This window comes from Diachasmimorpha longicaudata, chromosome 13 (assembly GCF_034640455.1).
Source record: "Diachasmimorpha longicaudata isolate KC_UGA_2023 chromosome 13, iyDiaLong2, whole genome shotgun sequence".
NCBI classification, from domain to species: Eukaryota; Metazoa; Arthropoda; class Insecta; order Hymenoptera; family Braconidae; genus Diachasmimorpha; species Diachasmimorpha longicaudata.
In genome coordinates, this window is record NC_087237.1 from 5,748,964 (window position 1) to 5,772,136 (window position 23,173).

Genomic DNA, 23,173 nt, shown 5'->3' on the forward strand with positions numbered 1-23,173 from the left:
AAAACGTGATCCAACGCGCATTCCAGTAGTGCAACGCGTTTAGAGCCGGAAAAAACCGAGAAACTTTCAAAAAGAAAGCTTTAAAAAAATCCATGTACACAATGTATATATGACAGTATCATAGTAAAATAGAGAGGCAAAAGGAAGAAGAGAGGAATGACAAAATGTACAGGGAGAGCCGGCGAGGGGTTGGTATGGGCTCGTTGATTTTACCCCGCGCAAGCTCAATTCACCTACTCCTCCCACTGGGTGGAGCTTTCATTTTGGTTTATATGCGCACTGTACCTGCGGGGGCGGAGGGGGAGGGAGGGGGCAGCAGGAGGGGAGTTGACACTGTGCCAATACATATGCCGTTACCCTAGACCGTTATCTTCACCCTCAGTCCTCAGTACGGAAACGCGCGCGACGCACCCGCGTGCGTTACGCGGCTCTTGCAGCCCTCCCACCTCCCCCCAATGTACGATACCGAAGCCGTATCAATTTATTTTTCTGGCGGGATACAAGGTGTGTTTTTTCGTAATTTCTTTACCTATTTTTGTCTAGAGTTTGATCATTTTTTGGTTCCAAAATTCACAAATTTTATTAATTTTTTTATTAACGATAAGAAGAGTTCTATGTGAAACGTCAACTTATTTTTTAATTCCACATTTTTAGAAATTTGTGGTTATTATTATCTATTTGTTCATTGAGATTTTCATTTTTTCGAGTTCGAGGAAGGGCCAGGGCCAATCCCCGGAAGAGAAGGAGTGAAGATCAGTGCAAAAAATATTGTTATAAAACGTCTTTAACGTGTTAAAAATTTAATCCGAAAGGTCATGCCATATTTTCTTGAAATAATTCAGTGATGGTTATTTGCTGGGGTAAAATGGGCGCCTTTAGCTATTTTCACTATTTATAATAATCCAAGATATTTGTCTATCGTTGTTTTCTTAGTTGATACGTCGAGAACAATTTTAATACCCGGAAAGAATTTTTTAATGAGAATTATAGTAGTGAGCATTAAGAAAAATTACATCACAACGTTGATGACAGTATTTAATACAACAAATCCATTTCAATTCGAGTTTAATCTGAAGAGTGCATGTACTGTAAACACATCTTTGATGATTCCATTGTAGTTGAAATGACCATTGAATTGTCCATCAGTGGAGTCAGGGAGATATCATCAATTTTTTTTTCTTCATCATTTTTACTTTCCATTTTTTAAATTTCACATTCAGTGATAAAAATCATCTGATACGCTACATAATAATTCCTCTGATCTCTGATCTGTTAATCCTGGTCATCTGATCTGATTTTAAGAAATGATAGAGTGAAATGGGTGCCCTCATCCTGGTAGCGTCTTCGCAACCGAAAAAAAAATCGAGTGCTGATTTATTCATAAATTATCAACCTCCTCCACGAGCATCTCTACATCTCCTCACAGACAACAAGGTGCTTCCCTGGAATTAAAACCCTGACTATCAAATCAAATCCCCCCGAGCCATTCCCGATGTCCGGATAATTCGAGTGAACCCAAGTGTCCACTTCCTCCCTCCATCCAGACAGTACAGCACCAGTGAAAATTCTCGTAATTATTCCACTCGCACCGAATGCAATCCGAAGCACCTCCTCTCAAAGTCTCCTTTCTCCCGACCTCGGCTGACTCTCGGCACGAGGCCAGTCCGCTGGCCCACCCGAAGTCAGTCCAGTCCGGCCATTCAAGCCACTCCATTTGACTCTTATCTGCCATAAAAGCCCCTCCGCATAATCATTGCACTTATTTGCAGAAAGTGTCTGTAAGGGCCGCCCTATTTTTACTATTTCCAGATCATTTACACGTGGATGGTGTCTCCTGCATCCCCGTCATCCTCGTCCCAGGGTGCAATCACGAGTCATTGAAACATCAGGATATTGAGTAAACAGCACTGTCGGCACGCGCCAGGTGGTGCGTCGGCGGTTAAATTTTGATGATCGTCACCGTGACATCATCATCATCACCCGGGGAATTCACCTAATCTATCGAGAAAAACACTCGGACTGGGCGGTGGGAGGTGCGGCAGAGGAGGAGATTTGAAATATAAAATCAAGTGTGTGTTTTGTGTTTACTCTTGTCACCTGAATGTGAGTGGACGCGGGTGTGTTCTTCTGTGTATATTTTTTTTTCTCTCTCTCTCTCTCTTTCTGTGGGCTGTAGGTGTGTGTAAGGAGTGGTGACGGAGGGCTAGCGACGACACGGCGCGGGAAAGGATCCAGAGTCGTGTGGACACCGTTGAGGATCATGGAGAGGACAATGGGATTCGTCGGACTTCTGTGGCTGACGTTGCTTTTTGCTACACCAGAACTGGGTGAGTTTTTTTTATTTCAAAATGGGGGTTAATTGACACCGTAATTTCTACAATGATGGGGTAAAATGGTAAAATGAGCTGGCTGTGTTCCGTACCGTAGAATGTCTCAATCGTTGGGGAAATATTACGAAACGACTTGTCCGAACGACGTTAACTCGTCAGACCGGGACTTAAATTTTTTTGGAATAAATCTGAGAATTTGCAGGGGATAAATGCAAAGTATTTTCAAAAAAATATTAAAATATATTTATCATTCAAGATGGACATTTCTAATTTATTTTCGCTGGTCGCAATTAATGATTATCCACCCTACACTATAGTGCAGTTGTCTATTGACAATTTACGGGCTCTTTGAGTACAAAATTCGTCATTGAGGCTGTCATTTGTGAATTATATCCATTTATTATAATATAAATAATTAAAAAAGTGTGTTTTAACCACTATCCATAAGTACGTGTCTCTCCGACGAATTTCTGTCTTTCATTGTTCTGCGAATCAACGGAATTTAATCTTTTTTTAATGTGTGCGTTCATGAGCTCTATCCGTCGATATTAATTGGAATGCACTAACACTGAAAACTCGTAAAACAATAATTTAATATCACAACTTCCTCCTCATTATATTTTAGAGTGACCTAGAACTTTGGACTCAGTTTTTTCATCTGCGATTGATTTCGCTTCTAGAATTTTTTGTTCGTGAATACCCTCATTATTTAGTACATCTCGAGACCCTGAAGACTAAATGAAGCTGCGGAAAATTGTTGCTGAAGAATGAGCGCTTTAGATCGCGCGTTTTATCCTCGATTTTTACCACTTGACCAGTAGTGCAGAAGTACTGAACGGCCGGCGTTGGGCGATCTCTCTGAAGACCCTCACCCTCCGAAAAAATCAACAAACTAATCAACAATCAATTCCTATCATCAATTCCCCCCTCCCATGGCTCCCAATAAATTGTGAAATCAGTTCAACTGGAATTGATTTATATATAACGAGCACTATATTGAAGCCATTAAATCAAAACTACTTGGAAATTCAACTGAACGACGCATACTAACATTATAATTTATTTCGATGATCACTCACTGTGATCAAGAGTGAAATCGCGCTTTGGAGTACCTCCCCGGTGACTTTCACTCAGTACAGCGCACGCGTGATATGTCCACCGTTGTCTGCACACATATGAACATGTCCTACTATATGAAGATACCGATTGTGTCATTATGGACAGAAGTGAATCAAAAGCGCTGTTGAAAAATGCGGTGAAACAAAAAAAAATATCGGATACCTCTCCGAGTCAGCACATACCGGTATTATGTAACCACAAGGATCCCCCAGGGGTGATGGGGGGGAGGGGGGAGCCACATTTAAATTCGTCAGGTTCCTCCGGATTCATCGGATTCCGGGTGAATCAGCGGACCTCGCGAAAAACGAATAAACCGGTTTCCAACAATTTCAGTTTTATCATTTCCGTCTTCCTTTTTAATTGCACAGAGAGAGGGAACCGAAAGAAGTTGAAAAATAATTACAGACGAGGACATTTGATGTGACGCAATCAATGGAAAAATTTGAGATTAAAACATATTTTTTTGTTGTGTTTAAAGTTTTTTTTTTGGTGTTGAGAAAACATTTGTTTATATTCAATAAAAAATACGTAGAATATTGATATGGATATGGATCGGTAGTACAATGTGATGGGCATTGATGGAAGATTTTCTATTGAACAACTTCATCAACAAAATCTCTGAGAAACGAATTGTATCGCAAGGACTGGTGCACTCAAATGTTCTCAATGTCCCTGGCAATTGCTCTGGATTTCCACGCAAAACGTCCTCGGAGGATAGCACTGAATCGCACCGATGGCCCACGGGCATACTCTCGTTTCCACTCGTGCAACCTGTGCACATACGCGGGATTATAGTACGAAGCTAAAAGCTATACCTAACGAGAGAGCCGGCGCACCAAGAAGTGGAAAGAGCGTACAACCATGGCCTACTTTCAGCCACGCGACTCTCACTCCCAGGGTTTAAATGCAATTCTTTCCCTCTCTCTCGGTCGCCCTCGTCCTCGTCACTTTTTTTTTTTGCAACAAAATGGTGACCCGGGTCATGCTCCACATTGGGACAAATGAAATTAACGTGGAGGTGGGACTGAGGATCAGACCTTGTTGATGGAGACGCTGTTGCAAATAAAAAGGTCTTGCAAATTTCAATTAAAAAAAAAATCAATTAGATGGAATTTATAAAATATTTTGTTGTCTTAAATCGGTTGTAGGAGAGAGGGATTAAGATATTTTGATTTCCCATTCGGTTTAACACACATGGAAAATTCGTTTCAATTAATTTTATCAAATCCACGAAGTGCTTTGCTCCCTGTGTTCTGATTAAAAAAAATATCTAAAACATTGACAGCCTGTTTATCCCCCAGGGCATCCCCCCACCTCAAACCGACAAAATTAAATTCGTATAAAGCTCCCACTAACCTCCTCCAAATAAAACAATCTCCAGCCTCCCACCGAAATCCACCAAAAGATGAAACAAGATCCGTAACTTAATCTGAATCTTTTGATCCAGCACTCACCGTAAATTGATCGAATCTTCGAAACTCAATCGTCACTCCCCTTTCACATCGAGTGGGAAACTAAAGCCCCGATATTTTCCATCGTTTTGCGACCCGTTAAGAGATTACGGATTTTGTCTGTGATACGGGACCAGCCGGACGACATATCCGAGGGTGAGTGAGTGACGATGAATGAGTGAGAGCCATCCCCCGACCGCCCCTCACCCCTTGCGCTTCGTTTTAGAGCCATTATGTCGTCGAGGGCTCGCGCATTCGATGAAACAGTCTGAGGGTGGAAAGGTAGATAAGAGATTGAGAGAAAGGAAAAACCGAGAGAGAGAGATTGTACAATAGGAGAGAGCCGAGACGAATGCCGAGCTTGCGAAAAGGGTGGCCGTTGATGCGTACTGTCGTGGCTGGCTGCCTCACCAAATGCATTAAGACTCACCCCCTCGTCAACCCCTCGCGGTATAAACCACCCCCGGTGTATATATATCTCGTAGCAATATTTTTCCCATGCAATTCGTAGATTGTACCCATCGTACACTGGTTTATGCAGAGCAGGTGAAATTCAACGATCGTGTTCTCTCGTACGATTCGGAATTTATGACTCAATGGTCCAATAGGGGACACGATAAGGGACGAGGGGGGTGGGGGGGTGGGGATTGCAATTATTCTACTCGAGAGGTTTATTAGTTGAGTGTCAACTGTGAATATAGAAAAAAATAATTTCCAAAGGAGACGCTTCTCATTGATTCACCCTTTAGCGAGATCTCCCCCCATTTGGAGAAATGGAAAATCATCCCCTTGACCGCACAAATAATTTATTCGAATAAAATAAACTTTAGACTTTGGAATTTTTAAATTCTTGTTCTTTAGTATTTTTAATTGTGAACATTTAGGACAATTTTTGAAAATAAACTCATCTGTTTGAGGGGTGGTTTTTTTGTCAGGATAATACAATAATTAATTCTCTCATATCGCAATTGCCGCACGGTTTCCCCTGCTATTTAATCCCCCGTTGGAGGTAAAAAAATCACGAAAGTCAGACACGTGATGATACACGAAAGTGAGTGCTGATGCTTTTTCCAGGATTACAACCACCGCAGCTCCTTGTAATCCGATCCCATTGAGACATTTTGCGAACTAGCGTGTGCGGATAAAATTCATTGTGAAGAATTCACTGAGTCAGAAATTATCCCATCGCATCCCCTCATGTCACCCCCCGTCAAGGTATCGTAAATGTGTCGCGATATCGGTAGGACGAGATGTTTAATGTGTTCATTTGACTCCGATGAAAAGGAAATTGGAGTTGAAAATATTCATCTGTCTACTTAGCGCCAAAGGGAGCAGTAACCACACGTTGTTCAATCCCTCCCCACCGTCTTTTCAACCCCCTTCTGCCATCCCGAGCCGCCACTTCATCGGGATGAGCACTTGGAAAAATCGATAAGCCCAGAGAGGCTCGATCCAACGTCGGCTCTCTGGCAGGCCATATCTTGATTAAAATCAGCGTGTGCCATCCTCTGCCGTCCGTTCCTCTCTTTCTTTCGTGTCTATGTACTCGTTACAGCCCCCGAGGACCCGAGCTAGAGGATATTCCGTCCAACTATCCAACTATCTGACCTTTTCTTTTTGAGGAGGGGAATTTCGGTTAGTCTCGTTAATGCTCTCATTTCGGAGAACAGTCAAAGCGAGAAAAGTTTTTTGCTGGTGGAGAGAAATAATTATTTCGCTTGAAAAGATATATATATATATTTTTTAGGTCTTTAGTCATGGGGGGTGGGGGAGGGGGCGATTAGACTGGCCTTTTTTCATCTTCTCGTGCTCTTACAAAATTTCACGATCAAGTCATGCGAACAATTTATTTTTCGTACCAGTAAATAAATTATAATTCAATTCCTTAATTGCTCAAAATGAATATTCAATTAATTACGAGTAAATTGGAAAAATTATTCTGCCTACGCACACGTTTTTTCCAATTTTTTAATATGAGACTAATAATTTAATTGACGTGCTCGAATAAAAAATGGAATAGTTGATTAAAAAATAAATGCAAAGTGTGGATAAACTTTCACTTACCCCACTGATGATGAAAATTAAATTCATGAGCAGATGCATCGAAAATAATGTCGCTTTCCCTTCATCAAGCGACTTGGTTTATCACTGATCCATTAGTCTGCCTTTCCGAGCCAACAAAAGACTCACGATTTGCCTACCGCCCATCAGATAACGCTGATACACATACACAAAAATGACAATGAGGTGTAAATGGGGGAGTAAGAGTTCCTAGGGAGACTGAAACGATGGGGTGGTAAGGGAGGGAGGGGCATGATTTTACTCGATGGGTTCTCATCACGTTTCGCCCCTCGTTACAACCTGCAACGCGGATATAATACAGCCCGTTGGGGATAAGCGAGACGCGTGTCCGACGTTATTATCGTCCCACTCTCCTTCAACCCTCTGCATGTCCTCCGAATAACATGACGCCTGACGCTATCGATGGGGGGAAAAAATTCGGGCGAATGAAAGGACAGTGGAGGAATTTGTATTGACGTTGGTGAATAAAATTTCGCGTTTGCAGAGGCTGTGGTGGGTTGTGGATCGTGGGAAAACTTACGTTGTGAATCTGCTGGTGGAATAAGTCAATGAATTCACAGAATTTGAGTCTCAGGGAATTCCCTCGTAGAAATTATTTACCGAGAAATTAATCAGTTAATTTATTACACTCGTCCAGAATTTTTATTCACGTTAAATGAAGTTTGATTTATTTAATTGGAAAAAAAATTTACTTTGGAATAAATCACAATTATTTAAAATTCGTATCATGATATCATAATTTTCGATTCACCAAATTTCAAAGCAATTTAATTCCCTCTGAATCAAGATATTCTCCATTTTTCAATTCCCAAATACGCTCCATGAACTATCAATTTTATCTCATTTCTCTCTGTATTGAACCTGAAAACCTCCAATTTCCACATGAGAGCATCACAAAATTATTGAAAACCTCAAAAAACCTCCCATTTCCATGAAAAAAAAAAATATTGCATTCATTTAGGTGTTACCTCCATAAACTATCATGCCACTGGATATTCCCATTCCCGGGGCCCATTGTTCCTGAGCATTGGTGCGTCAGAAACACGAGCATGAATGCATGAAAGCACCCAATATGGCTTGTCACGTTAAAGTGGACGTGAATTCATGCCAAGTTTCCCTGTAAATCTATTCACCTAAAATTCGAGAAATTAAATTGCCATTTGATTTACCACAGGATATGCCAGGGAGAGACGTAGGAATTACTATGGCGCTGAAATTGGTAGACTGAGGGACTATGCCCATGGCATCAGGGGAACTGTCTATGCTATTGATGAGACAACAATGTTCATCAAAGGATTTTCATACGATGGAACAGCACCGGACGCCTTCTTCTGGATTGGAGATAGTCAGAGACCTAGTCCTGAGGGTGACATTGTACCGTATCCGGAGAATTACCCTGGCAGGTTAGCTAAACATTGTTATTATTAATTGAAACGTTGGTGAAGGTAAAAATGTCCCTGACAATTTTATTAAAAAATGTTGGTACGAGTAAAATTTCCTTCCATTGTTAGTCAAATTTCTGGAAAATTTTCACAGCAGAGGATTAGGATTTAGCCTGTCAGTTGATCCAAAACTCCCGAAATATTATTTCCAATATCTGAAAAACTCCAGGGAATACAGGGATTCCCGAATATTTTTCCCTCGAGTTTGATGAGAGATCGATTTTCACGAGCCTCCGCCCTCTCTTGGTAAACATTTCAAGGCCTTTCCAGCCACCCTCGTCACGATTCCCTGACTATTGCTATCGGAAAACCATTCGCTTTCAACCAGCACTGAGACTTTAAAGGGAAGAATCAATTTTTATTTGTACGTGGGTTATTTTGTTCTCTCGGTTACAGGGATCCACCAGTTCTCAAGGCTTACAACAATACTGACGTTATACTCAGACTACCACAGGGAAAAAGGATAAGAGATATCAAGTGGCTCAGTGTCTGGTGCAGGAGATTCACGGTGAGTCTTGTTTGTTAAGTTAATTTTTTCATTCTTGTGCAGAAAAATATTATTTCACGCCGTAACAATTTTTTTTTTATTCACGAATTATTTATCTTATTGGAGAACATGCGGTTCCATAATTAGGTCCCTCTCATCCACAATTTACAGTCCAGAGGGCGAAAAACAGAAAAAAAATTTAATACGTTAAAAAAAGGAAGGCAACTTCAACTCAAGTGATTAGAATCTTTCCATTCGAAAAAATAAATGAATAATCGACTTTATAGTTAATGGAATACTTCAATCAATTTTTTTTTAATCTGACATAACTTTCGACGTAACGAATGATGATATTCCCATGACACATGGTGTCTCGCGTGTGAGAGAAGGTACTGTCCCCTAGAACAAGAAAATTCCCAGCGGACCTCATTCTATTATCAGCTTCATGTAATTGTTTCCTCTCAAACGTTGGAGCCCACGATGAAGATAGACGACACTGCTGAGTACACATTATTCTTCTTCGAAGGCTCCACTCGCAATTACGGTATTACATTTACATTCCTGGGTGGATTATAAAATTGAAAAAAAATTATCGTCCGACCTCGGAGGGGATACCATAATTCATGCATCATTCAGAATCACCTGAAGCTCGGGGAATCCATTATTTCAGTATTCTCATCACGAACTCACTTAGAATGCCCCCAGTGTCTGGCCGCTTTCATTAACACTTTTTTCGTTGTCAAACAAGACCAAAAATCTCTGCATAATATTAAGAATAATTTTTTTCATCCCTCTGTGTATTGACTAAAATATATTCCTCATATTCAAGATATTTTATCAATTTTATTCCGACTCTTTTCTTCATTTTTTTTAAATAAAAAAAATCCTCAGTTTGTTTATCTAATTTAAATATCACTCAGGACATTCAGAGAATTTTCATTTCACCCGGCCCATTTTTTACAGTTTGAAAAATATCAGGAGAAAATCGGTAAAATTCAGACCTTCATTTTTATCATGTGCTTGATGAAATTATGACCCCATAAAATTCACCTTCAAATCATTAAAGAGCTTAGCCATCGTTAATTCCTGATCCCAGCGTGATAACCGGATTTTTGGAAGAAGCCGAAGAGATGAATAGAGCCCCGAGGGGGTGGAATTGAGATGAAAAGGGTAGGCCGAATATCGTAGGGGATGACTATATTCGTGGTCAATGACGCGTGCCGGATGGATACGACGCCCCGGGGCATGACGACGTTCTACCCCCTCCGACCCCCTCTCCAGACTGTCCATAGAATCCTCGCAAGATGCCCAACATCCAGTTATTTAACACGGAGGAATGAAATAGTGTGCTTTTCCGTTTGATATGGGAGGGGTGAGGGGGCGAGAGGGTGGCTTTCGCGGAGCGTGACGAGCTCTGTCATACAACAATGAACAATGCTGTCAGAAAAGCTTCAGCCAAGTCCGCAAAATATTCCGGCGAAATTTCACCGGGGAATAATAAAAATAAACGACACTGACGGGATTACAATTGAAACATTAAAATGGTAAATAATATAATGATTAAAAAACATTCGGTTGAATTGATTTTGAAATATATTTTTCTGTCACTTCGGACATTTTTTTTTTCTTGAAAAAAATCGGTAGCAGAGGTACTTGGATTATATCACTGTAAAACAATAATAATTAATTATTTATTATTATTTAATGGCGTTTTTGTATGAGACTGGGGTCACAGCAGAAAATAAAAATGAAATAATTATAATCTTACGAAGGAATTGAATTTATCGGGTGGAAAAATCGTCATGAAATAATCAAACAACAATTATCTCAGGAAATAATAATAAGACCAATGAAAAAGCTCCGGAATATTTAAGCCTGGAATAATAAATATAACTGACGTTGACGTAACCGTAATTGAAAAATCAAAAGGAGCAATTTTGAATGTTTCAACGATGGAATATCAAGTAACCGTCTGTCAATCAGTCTCTCCTTCGTACCATGAACAAGATGAAGCGAAGTGTATTGTTGTGGATAAGCCGGGAGAGAATGTCGATCGGTAAAATGGTGGGAGGGTATCGAAGAAAGAGAGATCTCGAGTGAAATCCTGCGATATTTTCCTTTGAAGAAAGGCAGAGATTCATCGGGTGGAGATATCGAGTCCGAGTGGGTTGTATGGATTCAATCCAATGGTTAAAATATTTCTGGGGTGTGGGAGGGCATCTGATACTTTTTCAAATTTCATTTCTCCTTTTTTCATGAATTTAAAAAATGCAAATAACAATTTTTCAATGCAAATAAAAATAACGTAAAAATTAACGTATTTAATCTCCTCTATCCAAATGATTTCTCTGCCTCCCCCATATTCCATTAAAGATAAATTCCGAAAAGGGCTCATTTCCCTCACTTGACACTTGACAGTTGACGAGTGGCTAATTTTTGGGTGAATTTTTCTCTTTTTGCGGAGTCAAAATGGGCGATTAACCCATAAGAAGTTTATTGAGTATAAATACGATAAATGGGTTAAGGGACGAGAAAAAAGTAAAATAGCCCTCGACGCCCTTTGAAATATTACCAGCAAAAGGTCTGCCAAATTCTTATCAGCTTATAGTGCTCCAACAGTATTAGAGTACTCTGCAAACGTCGGCACCCTTCATCAATGGTGACGCGTTAATTAAGCATTGTCGTTGGGTAGCTTTTGCTGGGGCAAAGCCCAACTCCCTTAGACTCGGTATAAGAGGAACAGAGACACTGTACAGCCATGGTAAACTGTTGGTGGCATCCAAGTGGACCCAGGAAGCAACGCCCCCTTTTGCACTGTCTCATCTGCACTATAATAACACTCTACGTTTCATCGGAAAACCATTCCCCCTCTCAACCCCTCGTTTCGACTAAACTCTCGTGAGTATATTCCGGCGGGGGTGGCTGGATGGGTGGTTACGTACCGATATTAATAACCGGAGGCGTGTTGCCGTACTCCTGGCTTGTATACACTTATTACGGATTTCAAGTTTTGAGTCAATTGATTATTACGGGGAATTTGCACTAGGAAATGAGGGCTGTTGACTGGAGATGCGTCGACGGATCATTAAAATTGTAATTCTAATTAATATAATAATTGTTATTGACTTGATTGGTTTTAGGAATTGATGCCATCACTTATTACGGATATAATTAATTGAGAATGGAACGGAATTTAATTACATAAAAAGTATTTAGATTGAGGAGTTGATTCTGTCAAAAATTCAACGATCAAATTCAGTTAATTAATTATTTCTTAATCGATAACTATTTGAATTCGATAAATTAATATGAATGTTCTGCACTTTATAGTCCGAAGGGACTTCAATTTAATACTCGATTAAAGATGTAGGAGTTCAAATAAAAAAATTCTGAGTAAAAATAAAAATATTCAAGTAGTAAAAGAATGTAATAGTCCGCCCAGTGAAAAAGTCAATTAATTACGTGAATCGGGTTTCCGCTGGTTGTTAACAATATTTCTCCGTCATTTTGAATTGATGGAAACCGGAAGATCCAGCATTATCGAAAAATGATTGAAATCCCCATGAAATAAAATCATCCCCTCCCCTGGAAAAAAGTAAATATTTTTCCCCCGCAAAAATCAAAAGAAAAATCCTCTTTGGATTGCATCCTTGGATATAATCGTTATTACCCCAGTCGAGATGAACATGTCAAGGCTTAAAAGCCGACTCGAGTGTGTGCCACCAACCCTCTAGCTCTTTCCACCCCCTCTCTTTTTCTTTTCCGTAGGTTGCGGACTTTAGCCGCAGATTTTGCTACGATCGGCGAATAATGTCGGATCACCCGACGATTGAGTGGTGCTGCGAGAGGGGGGGGGATGTGGGTGGAAGGGTTGAGGGTTGAGGGTAGATGTGAGGGCTCTTCTCTGTATGCAGTCGTACTCACATCGTCATATCGCATGTTCAACTTCTGTAATATTGGGGTAGAGTGTGTGGACTTGGTGGGGCGCATGCGCCAGTGCTGGGCGGCACGATACTACGACGCGATGAAGCCGGTCGATTCTGCCTTGGCCCGGGTTTCACGGGATATTTTCGCTATTGTGGAAATGAGGGAGAAATTATCATTAACATTTTTTCAACTTTTGTCGTTATCAACGAGCATTGAAAAGACTATATATTATTCCGGGGAAAAATTCACTGTCTGGCTGATATATACTCAGTATAAGTGAGCACATATATACGCACATGTACTCGATATATACTTGACATATATATGGAATAAGTAATTATTGTAGTTTACTATTTGTTGCGGTACATCGAGCGCAATTAATGTGATCTGAAAATTTATAACGAGACAAATAAATCATTTGAACGAAATAAATTCATTGATTTCACTAGTTTCTCGTCATACTAACTGATTATTGTTGATATGTATAAATAGTTCATTAGTAAAAAATATATAAATTGAATAAATATCCACGGAATGCGGGAGGGAATTTTTTTTATGAACAAACAACACGACGTCATGAATTTCCTCATCAATTTTCCCTTTTTTTTCTGAATTCAGTTTTAATTTAATATAAACAAATGGTTTAGACATTTCAATAACAACAATTATTTAGGAATTGAATGACGCTCTTACTGGCACAGAGAAAGACTTTATCAGCATCGATAATCCAGTATTAATTTCAAATAAATCGGGGAAGTACATCGTGAATAGTTAATTAACGTCCAAATCGCCGAAAACATCCGCACTCGCAATTGCCCTCTCCCTACTTCCACATTCCGCAGTAATTAATTCGGAATTCATCTGATGACTCACCCCATGGAAGCACCAAAAATTAAAATCTCGTGAAATAGAAGGGTCCACAATAAATAAATAAAAAATATCTGTGGATCCAAATACCACCCCCACACAATTCTGTCGATTACCTTTACATTGAATTGTTTGCCCTTATGAGCATCCAATAACCAGTGCCCACGCATCCATTGGATTTCATCCCACGGGGTACACTACAAACTGTAAATATTCCCCTGCCCACGCCATAAAGTCATTAACAAAAAAAAGGGTGAAAAGACAATGAAATGTCATAATCGGGAGATATTGCAGGTAAAGTCTGAGGAGCCTCCCACACAGAGACACTGGCATGACCTTTGCTTGAACATTTACCCGGTCGGCCACTACCCCCGACTCGCCCCCGCATCCCTCCCACGGAATACCAATTTTAGTTTAATTACCACACATTACGAAATAATTGAGCGCAAGTCTCAGTTGTTTAAGGGCTAGTTTAAAGACCACTAAGATCATATTTATGAGTTTATTATCATAATGACTCGGACATGATGTCATCAGTGATGGTGATAATAATGGCAATTACCTAAAATAAATTGATAAGTTGATGTTAATTAATTATTTATAAATAAAAATCGAAAAATCTTCGATCTTCTCGATTTTCGATAAATTAATCTGAATTCTTTTAATTATCAGCCAATTTTCGGAAACAATTCTCCTGAAATTTTCCATTCTGGTCATTTTGAAATGTAGTTGAGGTCACAAACTACAGCAGCTTCCACCTCCTGGAGACTCTGGTCATCAGGACCAAACGAAAATCACCGAAAATAATCCCAGCGACAGACAAAATTGCAACAAATGCCCGTAAATCTATAAACTTGCTCGGGCTCCCTGAAAAATAAAGAAATACCAAACTAGACCAAAGTTGGCATGAAACTGGGAACCGCGGATGTACCATCATTCCACCCGTCTCCCCGTACATTCACCACGACCCCTGACTCTGGCGCACAGTTACCCCGGAAAAGTTATAATTTTCAGTGCTCGGCATAGAAAGGAGTCACCTTAAACGAGACAAAATGCGCGCGCAGAGTGAGCTTTCAGGCTGTTACACTGGCTCTTCTGGTCGTTCTCCACCCTCTCCTGAGCAGTCCCTGGATTACCTCTTACCTTTGCCACTTGGCTCACCTCTCCGTCACTCTGTCTCACTCCACCCGTTGAGCAGTTTCGTGGGAAGCGTAGGGGATTGGACGAGAGCTTGCGAAAGTTACCCAGGTATCCACCGCAGCCGGGTAACGCCCACTAAAACCCTCCAAGTATATGCCACACTGTAGGCCAAAATACCAGACAGTAACCCGGATAAATTTTGTCCTCCCCCGCTGTCGTTCCTGCGGTGGAGAAAAAAAAAATTACGTAAAAAGACAAAACGAAAAAAGTCGGTGAAGAAGCTCTCGCTGCCACTCGATGATTTTTCATTTTCTCAATCGAGGGAAAAATATTCCGGAGAGTGTACCACTCTCCTACATGTACTCACCAATACGATAAGACACTGGGGGGTTTCCTCGAGACGGAGGGAAAATTGTGAAGGTCGTTGTACATATGAAAGCTCGGAAAATGGCTTTTCATTTCACGGAGGTTTGATTTATTCGAGGAAAATGCGTTGCGTTGATCGAAAATATCAGGAAAATCAGGAACCAATTTTGAGGAGCTCATATTTTACAAAACACTCAGGTCGTTCCCCGAGTGATGAAGATAAACAAAGAAGCAGAGATCATTTATTTTTATCAAATAAATATGTTAATGTGGAAATATCACCGGCAGTAAATAGCACAAATTGAAATATCGACGATAAGGAGGGGCGGGGAGGCGGCGAGACGGAAGACCGGAAAGAGAAAAATGGAGGGATGAAGAGCGAAGAGAGATAGCACATTACTTCAACACTATCAGACATACAGAGTCATAGCAGGCCTCTGGGGACCGCCCGTGGTGGGTTTCTTGTTTCGGAAATTGAGACCACTTCGTGCCTCGTTAAACGAGACACTACACTGGCCCTGTGTTATAACCAACCCCTCATACATGTCCAGGCATAATTCATGGACTTATTACGGGCTATTTGTCTTCTGTTTTAGCGAAGTGCAGCGTCATCAGAAGATACGGTTGTAAACCTCGAACATTTGTATTAATTATTTATGGTGAGACTTTTTCGGGTTATCAGACAGCGGGGGAAAATTTTCGGTGACGGGAATAGCCACTTGGGAGGACAGATAAATGAGGATCGTAAATAGTCGTTTTGCTTTGGGTCTTGAGGGGGTGGGAGTACCGTCTTCTTCAGGATGTAATGAGACTGTTTAATTTTTCCTGCTGAGATATTTTATTATAATAAAATGTTATGATTTTTTGTAGCTAAAAATATTTGAATAATCCAATCAATCAATCAATTTTCTCGGAATTAACTCGGTTGACTCTCGATTGTCCCGAGAAGCCCCTCTCCCCTTCTAAAAAAAATCATCAAAATCTCAGATAATCGCTTTCTCGTTTTACCTCCCCCGATAATCGGTTTATCTTGGTTGAAGCAGCACTGTGCAGCTTCTCACATCGGATTCCCCGGCTACATTTGCGGGAGTAGAGAAAATTTCGTAAATGTTTTCTCGTCGAGGAGAATACGTCGGTCCGGGATCACTTCGTCCGGGCCCCTGAACTTTTTTTTTCCCCCGCTGCAACTCCCTCGGGCTCTTGTCGGTTGATAATAGCCGGTAGGTGGTGGAGGGTAACGTCAGCGTCATGACGCAAAGTGCCTTGAGGGTTAGATCACGAGGGGTGACGAGAGGGAGAAGGCGTAATGGGAACGGCCCCTGTGATACCCGAAATATAAATCCAAGCTTATGAGCTAAACGATATAACTACTAGGGTTGGTTTCAGACATTATTGAGATATTACAATAGTAGAATTTTAATGAAAATATTCATTAGTTTTATTGTCGTTTCAAGTGCGGTGATTTTTTTTCGTTTATGGGAATTGCAAAGTTTTTATTTTGTGTCCAGTACATTTATTCTCACAAATAAATTAACTGGGTCATTTAATTTTCTGACGGTTGATGAATTTTTCAAAAATATTTTCACATTTTATGATTCCATGGCTCTTTTCCACCCTTCGATAAAATTATAACGTACAATTTATTATTTAAAATTATCATTAAAAATTATGAGATAAATTTTTGAATAATTACAATACTTCCAATCAGCCGTAAAAATGGAAAAAAAATTGCGGAGCAACGGGCAAAATCCCCAATTTTCTTTGAACATTTTCTTCCGCATCAGACCCCACCAGCCTTCTACCACTAGAATAAAAAAAAATTAATGCAAAGCTTGAAAAAACTTGCGGCCGACTGCGCCGAATATTCCCCTGAATATACCGTCTTCATTCGTTAACGATCTGACAACTTATCGAAGGGGAAAAATCCCCCGAGACAGGCCAGGATGATGGATCGACCTCCCTTTCAACTCTCTCAATAGATATATGAACTCTTTGTCTGACGAGATTTACTTTTTTGATCCCTTCAGGTGGACTTTGGGGACATCGCAATACCCCCGAACTTAGACATCCCCAAGCCCCGAATTCTCCCGGAGTTCTCCCGTCTCGCTCACGGCCTACGAAGCGGCAACATCAGCATACTGGACAGTAAAACCATTTATATACCAAATTTGCATTACGACGGTGCCGGACCGGACGCCTACTTCTGGGTTGGAACTGGCTCTGAGCCCAATATCATGGGCACCAAAGTTCCCAATGAAATTGGAAGGTAAAGCCGATTAAAAACTGTTGGGGGGAGAGGGGGAGAAATTGCAATCACTGGTAAGGCTCAATGTTTATTCCCCTATTTTTTAGTTTGACAAAATTGCGAGGGTACCAGGGGGAGGATATTGAAATCGTTCTGCCTGGAAATCTAACGGTGTTTGATATTGACTGGTTGTCGGTGTGGTGTGTCCAGTACAAACATAATTTCGGACATGTGATGATACCAAAAGATCTGGATGTGCCACCTGCATTGGGACAGACCAAAATTACAGTGAGTTATTGAAATGTGTGAAATTGAATTTTTATTCTACGAAACTGGAGAAAGTTTACAGAAATAATTTTTAGCATTTTTCACTCTTCCTCAGGACAATGTATATTTTTTTATTGTAAAAATAGTAGTCCATAGCATAAATAGTGATGATTAGTAGTTTCCTAGTAGATATGCCATCACAATCCAATTAAATAAATATTCTTTATTTGCTCTGGAATAGCCGCCTTGGTGGTATAACCCCGTAAGTGAAGAAACTTACTTTTAAAAATGAAAAAAAAAAATTCGCACTAGTAATACAGTAAAGTATTTATGATATAAATTGACCGATATCGATGGCTTTGCCATTTAATTTGCCTTTCGTTAATTAAAAGAATAAATCCAAAAAATTCAATCATTTTATTTTTTTTTTATTTTTTTCAATTAAACTCTACAGTAACAAAAACGAATAGTTAAATTTTTATTCATTTCAACCCTCCATTCCATTCAATAACGATGTCTCTCTGTCCAATAATAATACCAGACGAGCAATAGCCCTCCAATCGGTGGTATGCCAGGATCCAGTGGGCAGGAGTTAACCAACTGCAAAGAATTATTGCAAGGTCGTGTTCAAGTACAGTGGGAAGTTATGGGTGAGGACGTATGGATTCGAGTATCAGGACGGATAAGGGAGGATCAGTATGTCGCCTTTGGTCTATCTGGACGTGAGGGTAAAGCACAAATGGAAGGTGGTGATGTGGTGGTGGTGGGATACGACAAAAGGAAGAAGAAGTTCATGGCTGAGGATTACTACATGTCGGATTTGGCACAGTGCGATGGTAGGAAGGGAGTTTGTCCCGATGAGAAAATCGGAGGCAAGAATGATGTTATTTTGATCGATGGAGGGAGGAAGAATGGCATCACCACTGGTATGTACAATTTCGAATGTTTTTTCTAGTCTTTCCTCTAATAAACCTGTGATTTCCCACCAGAAATGAAAGTACTCCATGAAAATAACATAAAAAAAATTATTCTGCAATTTTCATGGGCGAAAAAAATTTATAAAAATTAATCTGTAAACATCCGATTACGATGAGTCTATTCAGGAGGGAAAATGGTAAAATCCACTGCGCCCTGGAACCTGGACTCAACTCTCCCTCTATCCACCCACATTTTTCAATTCCTGTGAAATTAATTTAAATGATGATATAAATTTCAATTAATTAAATTTCAGTGACTTACAAACGCCCCTTGCGCACAAACGAACCCGAAAAAGACCGAATAATTCCCGAGGATGGTGAAACAAGTGTGATAGCCGCCATCGGACAGCTCAATGACAGGGCAGAAGCGAACGCCCACTCACATGGGGACACGACCGTCGAAGACATTCGCATTGACTTTACCTCGAGAAATGTCCACGAGTGCATAAACTCATTATACAACATTCCAGACGATCCCGAGGACAATCTCATTCCCTGGCCTCCAGCGACGATTATGGACGAGAACAACTTCACTGCCAGAATCGGCCCCACTGGAGGCAAGAGGGGCTACTCCAAGATCACTGGCCAGCCGTCCTGGGGCATTGCCTGGTACATCAACGACCTTCTCATCCCCGAGATCACAGTTGAGAGGGGCCAAACCTACACCTTCATCGTCGAGGGAGGAAATGATTCGGCGAATCCTGCACGTTACCATCCGCTTTACATCACTGACAGTCCCGAGGGTGGCTTTGGACAGAAGACCAAGGACGAGCAGAAAAACGAGAAGGTCTTCGCCGGGCTCAGGTACAGTCCTAATAACGAACCGGAGCCCACTGCTGCTGGACGTTACTGCGAATGGGCCCATAAGACCGTTGACATGAGCTTTGAATCATCGACTTTTGAAAATTACTTTGAAACTCTCAGACTTGAGTGTCACTCGGGGGAACCAGCGAAGCTCATCTGGACGGTCACCCAGGATACGCCCGATCTTGTTTACTATCAGGTAATGATGATAATTTTTAGGTGGGCCTATGGGTCAATTTTTCAAGGCAATTGTACCTAGAGAATATTCATTAAAACATGTGGAGAACAATTTGACATGAGAATCTTCTACTCCTTAATTTTTTTGCCATTTAAACTCACAGGGAAAGGACTTTGAAAGTCCCTTTCAACCTCATTTCCTCGAGCTCTATTGATCCTCTAATTATCTTCCAGTGTTACTCCCACAAGAATCTCGGCTGGAAGATCAACGTCCGAGACTCGGGTTACAGTTCTCGTCACGGTACCAGTGACACAGCTGCAACAGCCACCAATTTTCTCACGACTGTCCTAATCAGTCTCTACGTCCTCCTGAGATGAATCGACGGATTCACACGATATTGACGATATGAATTAATGACACATACACATACAGCAACGTACAATTAAAGCCAGAGAAATCACCAGAACACAGGAAAAAAAAAAATGGAGAACAAGTAAGTGGAAAATTGAAGCAATTAAAGGTTGTAAGAAAGTACTTAGTGTAAGAATGATAAGCTGTAAAATGGGAAGGCTATAGAGAGGACTGGCGAGATATTTTTAAGACCTATCAGATTCAATATTTCATATTATTATTATACATATATTATATATATACATACAGTAATGTAGGGGAGGGGAAGGATGAGAGCGATGGGGTGAGATTATTGAATTACAAACGTCCGCGAGTGAGGGAAGAATCAATCGAAATTATTGACAATATCAGAAGGAAAATGTGAAATAAAATGAAAATTATCGGTGCAGCATGACAATACATGAGAGACTGAGGCCTCTTAGACAATAAAAGTTGCATCGAAATATCAATTTGAATTTTGAAAATTTTATTCTCGAAGTAATCGACAATATCGAGCGGATTTTGACAATAATAATGATGGTTATCAAATTTTCCTGCAGCAAAAGCAACAATTGAAAGTATTAATGAAAGAATTGATTAATTGTAAAATTAAAAAGAATTTGATAAATAAATTTTTTTTTGGTTTCAATGGGGAGTGGATTGACGGTGAAACTCACTGTGAAATGGTGTAAATTTTTGCACAAAATAATTAGAGAATGATTTTAATAATAATTTTATAATTAATGATATACATATACTGATAAGAGGTAAAATCGATATAGCATCTATACGATTGAAGAAACAAAATAAAATGCTGTCTGTTTGACAATAATGAGTATGTATAATCAAATTGAACATAAAACATTGAAGAAAGTAAGGATGTGATGTCACTCCGACCTTCATGTCCGATTATTATCGAGAGTAATAAATTGTAAACATTTATTGATAAAAATTTATCATAGCATCAGCATCTGTCGTGAATGGAATATGATGGTTTTGGAGTGATGTATTGGAGAGTTAGTGATGTAATGTTTAGATGTGTGGACCTTACTTCAACAGAGTGAAAGTATAAAACGTGCCTTGGGTGCAGGATTTCATGTCTAACTTATCCGGATTCTTTGGGTTTTCGATTGGAATTATTACTGGGAAATAATTTTTTCGGACACCCACTTGGATTATCAAGCGTTATTGTTGATGACAATTTCGAGGACAAGTCATACATTGGCTGCTAGAGAACTAACAAATTGTTGGTAATTGATGGATTATCTCCGGAGAGCGTCATGTAATTTTTATTACGAGGAGACATTAAACATTCAATTGTCAAAAATAATGAATCCATTGAATTGTAATTCACTATTTCGTCAACTTTACCACAATCAAATTTTAGGACTTTCTAGGGAAACAGGTCTTAAGGCAAACAGAAAAAAAATTGTAAAAACGAAAATACGGAAGTGCAATGTCATGACTAAAGTCCTCGAGACAGTCCTGACGCGCGGATAAAACTATCAACCAAGAAATCAAAGGAATACATAATCAAATTAGACTAATAAGTATAATTATCAAGAACTAGATTTCTCACGTTTTATTCTGCTGTTCAAATTAATTGTGGAAATAACCATCCGAGTGTCCATCCAAGGTTCCCAGTGGGTCGTCCTCGAAATTTGCTGGCTCTAATGAACTAACACTACCCAACCCTCGAGATCTGAATGACGATAAAAAAAATGATAACTAAAACAAAAAGGGATGAAAAAAGTTAATAGGAAATTTTTAAAAACTCTAGCTGTTTCTTTGACGTATCGTGGAATAAAAATTAACGATCATCCAGTGAAGTGAAATCTTCAAATACGTGGTATACATAACATTTAAGATCCTAAGCTTAATGAAATAGCTGTACGATTCGACAATGAGCGTATCCAACAGGCACAAATCTACCAGTATTCTTAAATTCATTATTAATGTGTGAAAATTTGCAATGAGAGAATACAGATAACATTTAACGGACAATAATTCCCGTAACAAATCAATGAAAGTAAAATTTCTCCTCAAGTTTGACAAATAAAAATGTGGAAGAAGACAACATATTTCAGGATAAGTTAATTAACATAGGGGTAAGGAATAAATATATATATATATAAATTTATTTAGCATGTAAGCGGAATAAATATCCTACTTCTGTGAAATTGACAATAAAATGATGTCAGTCGTGTATATGACGGCCAGGACGAATAAACAAGTGGGACTGCTTCCAGAGGTGATCTCTGAAGGAGAAACATATATCAAAGTCCATGAGATTTGCCTGAAAATTGCAAAATATTCGCAAAGTCTAAGCACAAGACAAAATCAACAGATTTTTAAACAATTTTATTTCGTTGGAATTTTTTCAATCAAAATTCCTAAATATGATATTTTAAATTCACAACTCTTGTTGCTGGCTTCGAAATCTCGACAAGTATGAATATATCGGTGACATACCAATTGAATTAAAAATTAAATATATCAATCTCATCCTTCAGAGAAATTTAAATCCACTTCCGAAGCAGCTCATCAATGTCCAGGGTCTCTAGCTTCTTAGGAAACTGAGAAATTGAAAAATTTTAAACCAGAATTTATCGTGTAGACAATAAGCGATAACGTCTTTTGCTATACATATATCATATTCAATAAATTGTAAAAAGGATTGATTTTGAACGGAAGAAGTCTCCAGTTACCGTATTGACTTCATTAACAAGAAAATAACGTGCGGCAGAGTCACTGTATAAATATTTCAATGTTCAAAAACGTCGCTAGAAGTACGAAATAATTTCTACGAGGGAAATATGTTGAAGGAAATTAGTACGGTGACTACGAACGAAGGACCACACGAATGAAAAAATTTAATAGAAAATGGCATACTAATTTTCCAAACAATTTTATTTGTTTTTCCATTAATTAAATCAAAAATTATGCAAATGCGGTTTTTCAAGCGATATTTCTCAATTCGGGAATCGTTTAAACACGTCAGTAAACAATTATAAATAATCCCAATAAAAAATAGAGTTTTTCCATTGAATTTTGTCACTCGTGCACACATGTGATTGTACCATTAAATTCTGAGGCTTTTT

The 23,173-nt window shown here is 39.5% G+C and overlaps 1 protein-coding gene across 4 annotated transcripts; it reads left to right on the plus strand.

Annotated features, from left to right (window-relative positions):
- The first annotated feature begins 486 nt into the window (after nt 1-486).
- On the plus strand, nt 487-20,904 carry LOC135168460 (uncharacterized protein). 4 transcript variants are annotated; one of them, XM_064132667.1, is made up of 10 exons: nt 487-504; nt 1,810-2,327; nt 8,157-8,385; nt 8,821-8,932; nt 17,239-17,477; nt 17,564-17,744; nt 17,965-17,985; nt 18,265-18,649; nt 18,955-19,703; nt 19,916-20,904. In XM_064132667.1, the coding sequence occupies exons 2-10, from the start codon at nt 2,261-2,263 to the stop codon at nt 20,057-20,059; spliced, it is 2,127 nt and encodes a 708-aa protein (XP_063988737.1). In that variant the 5' UTR covers nt 487-504; nt 1,810-2,260; the 3' UTR covers nt 20,060-20,904. The 4 variants fall into 4 exon arrangements, with proteins under 4 accessions (XP_063988737.1, XP_063988738.1, XP_063988735.1 ...); XM_064132668.1 differs by lacking the exon at nt 487-504 and having other exon boundaries at nt 1,680-2,103; nt 2,177-2,327; XM_064132665.1 differs by lacking the exon at nt 487-504 and having other exon boundaries at nt 1,680-2,069; nt 2,177-2,327.
- The last annotated feature ends 2,269 nt before the right edge of the window (nt 20,905-23,173 follow it).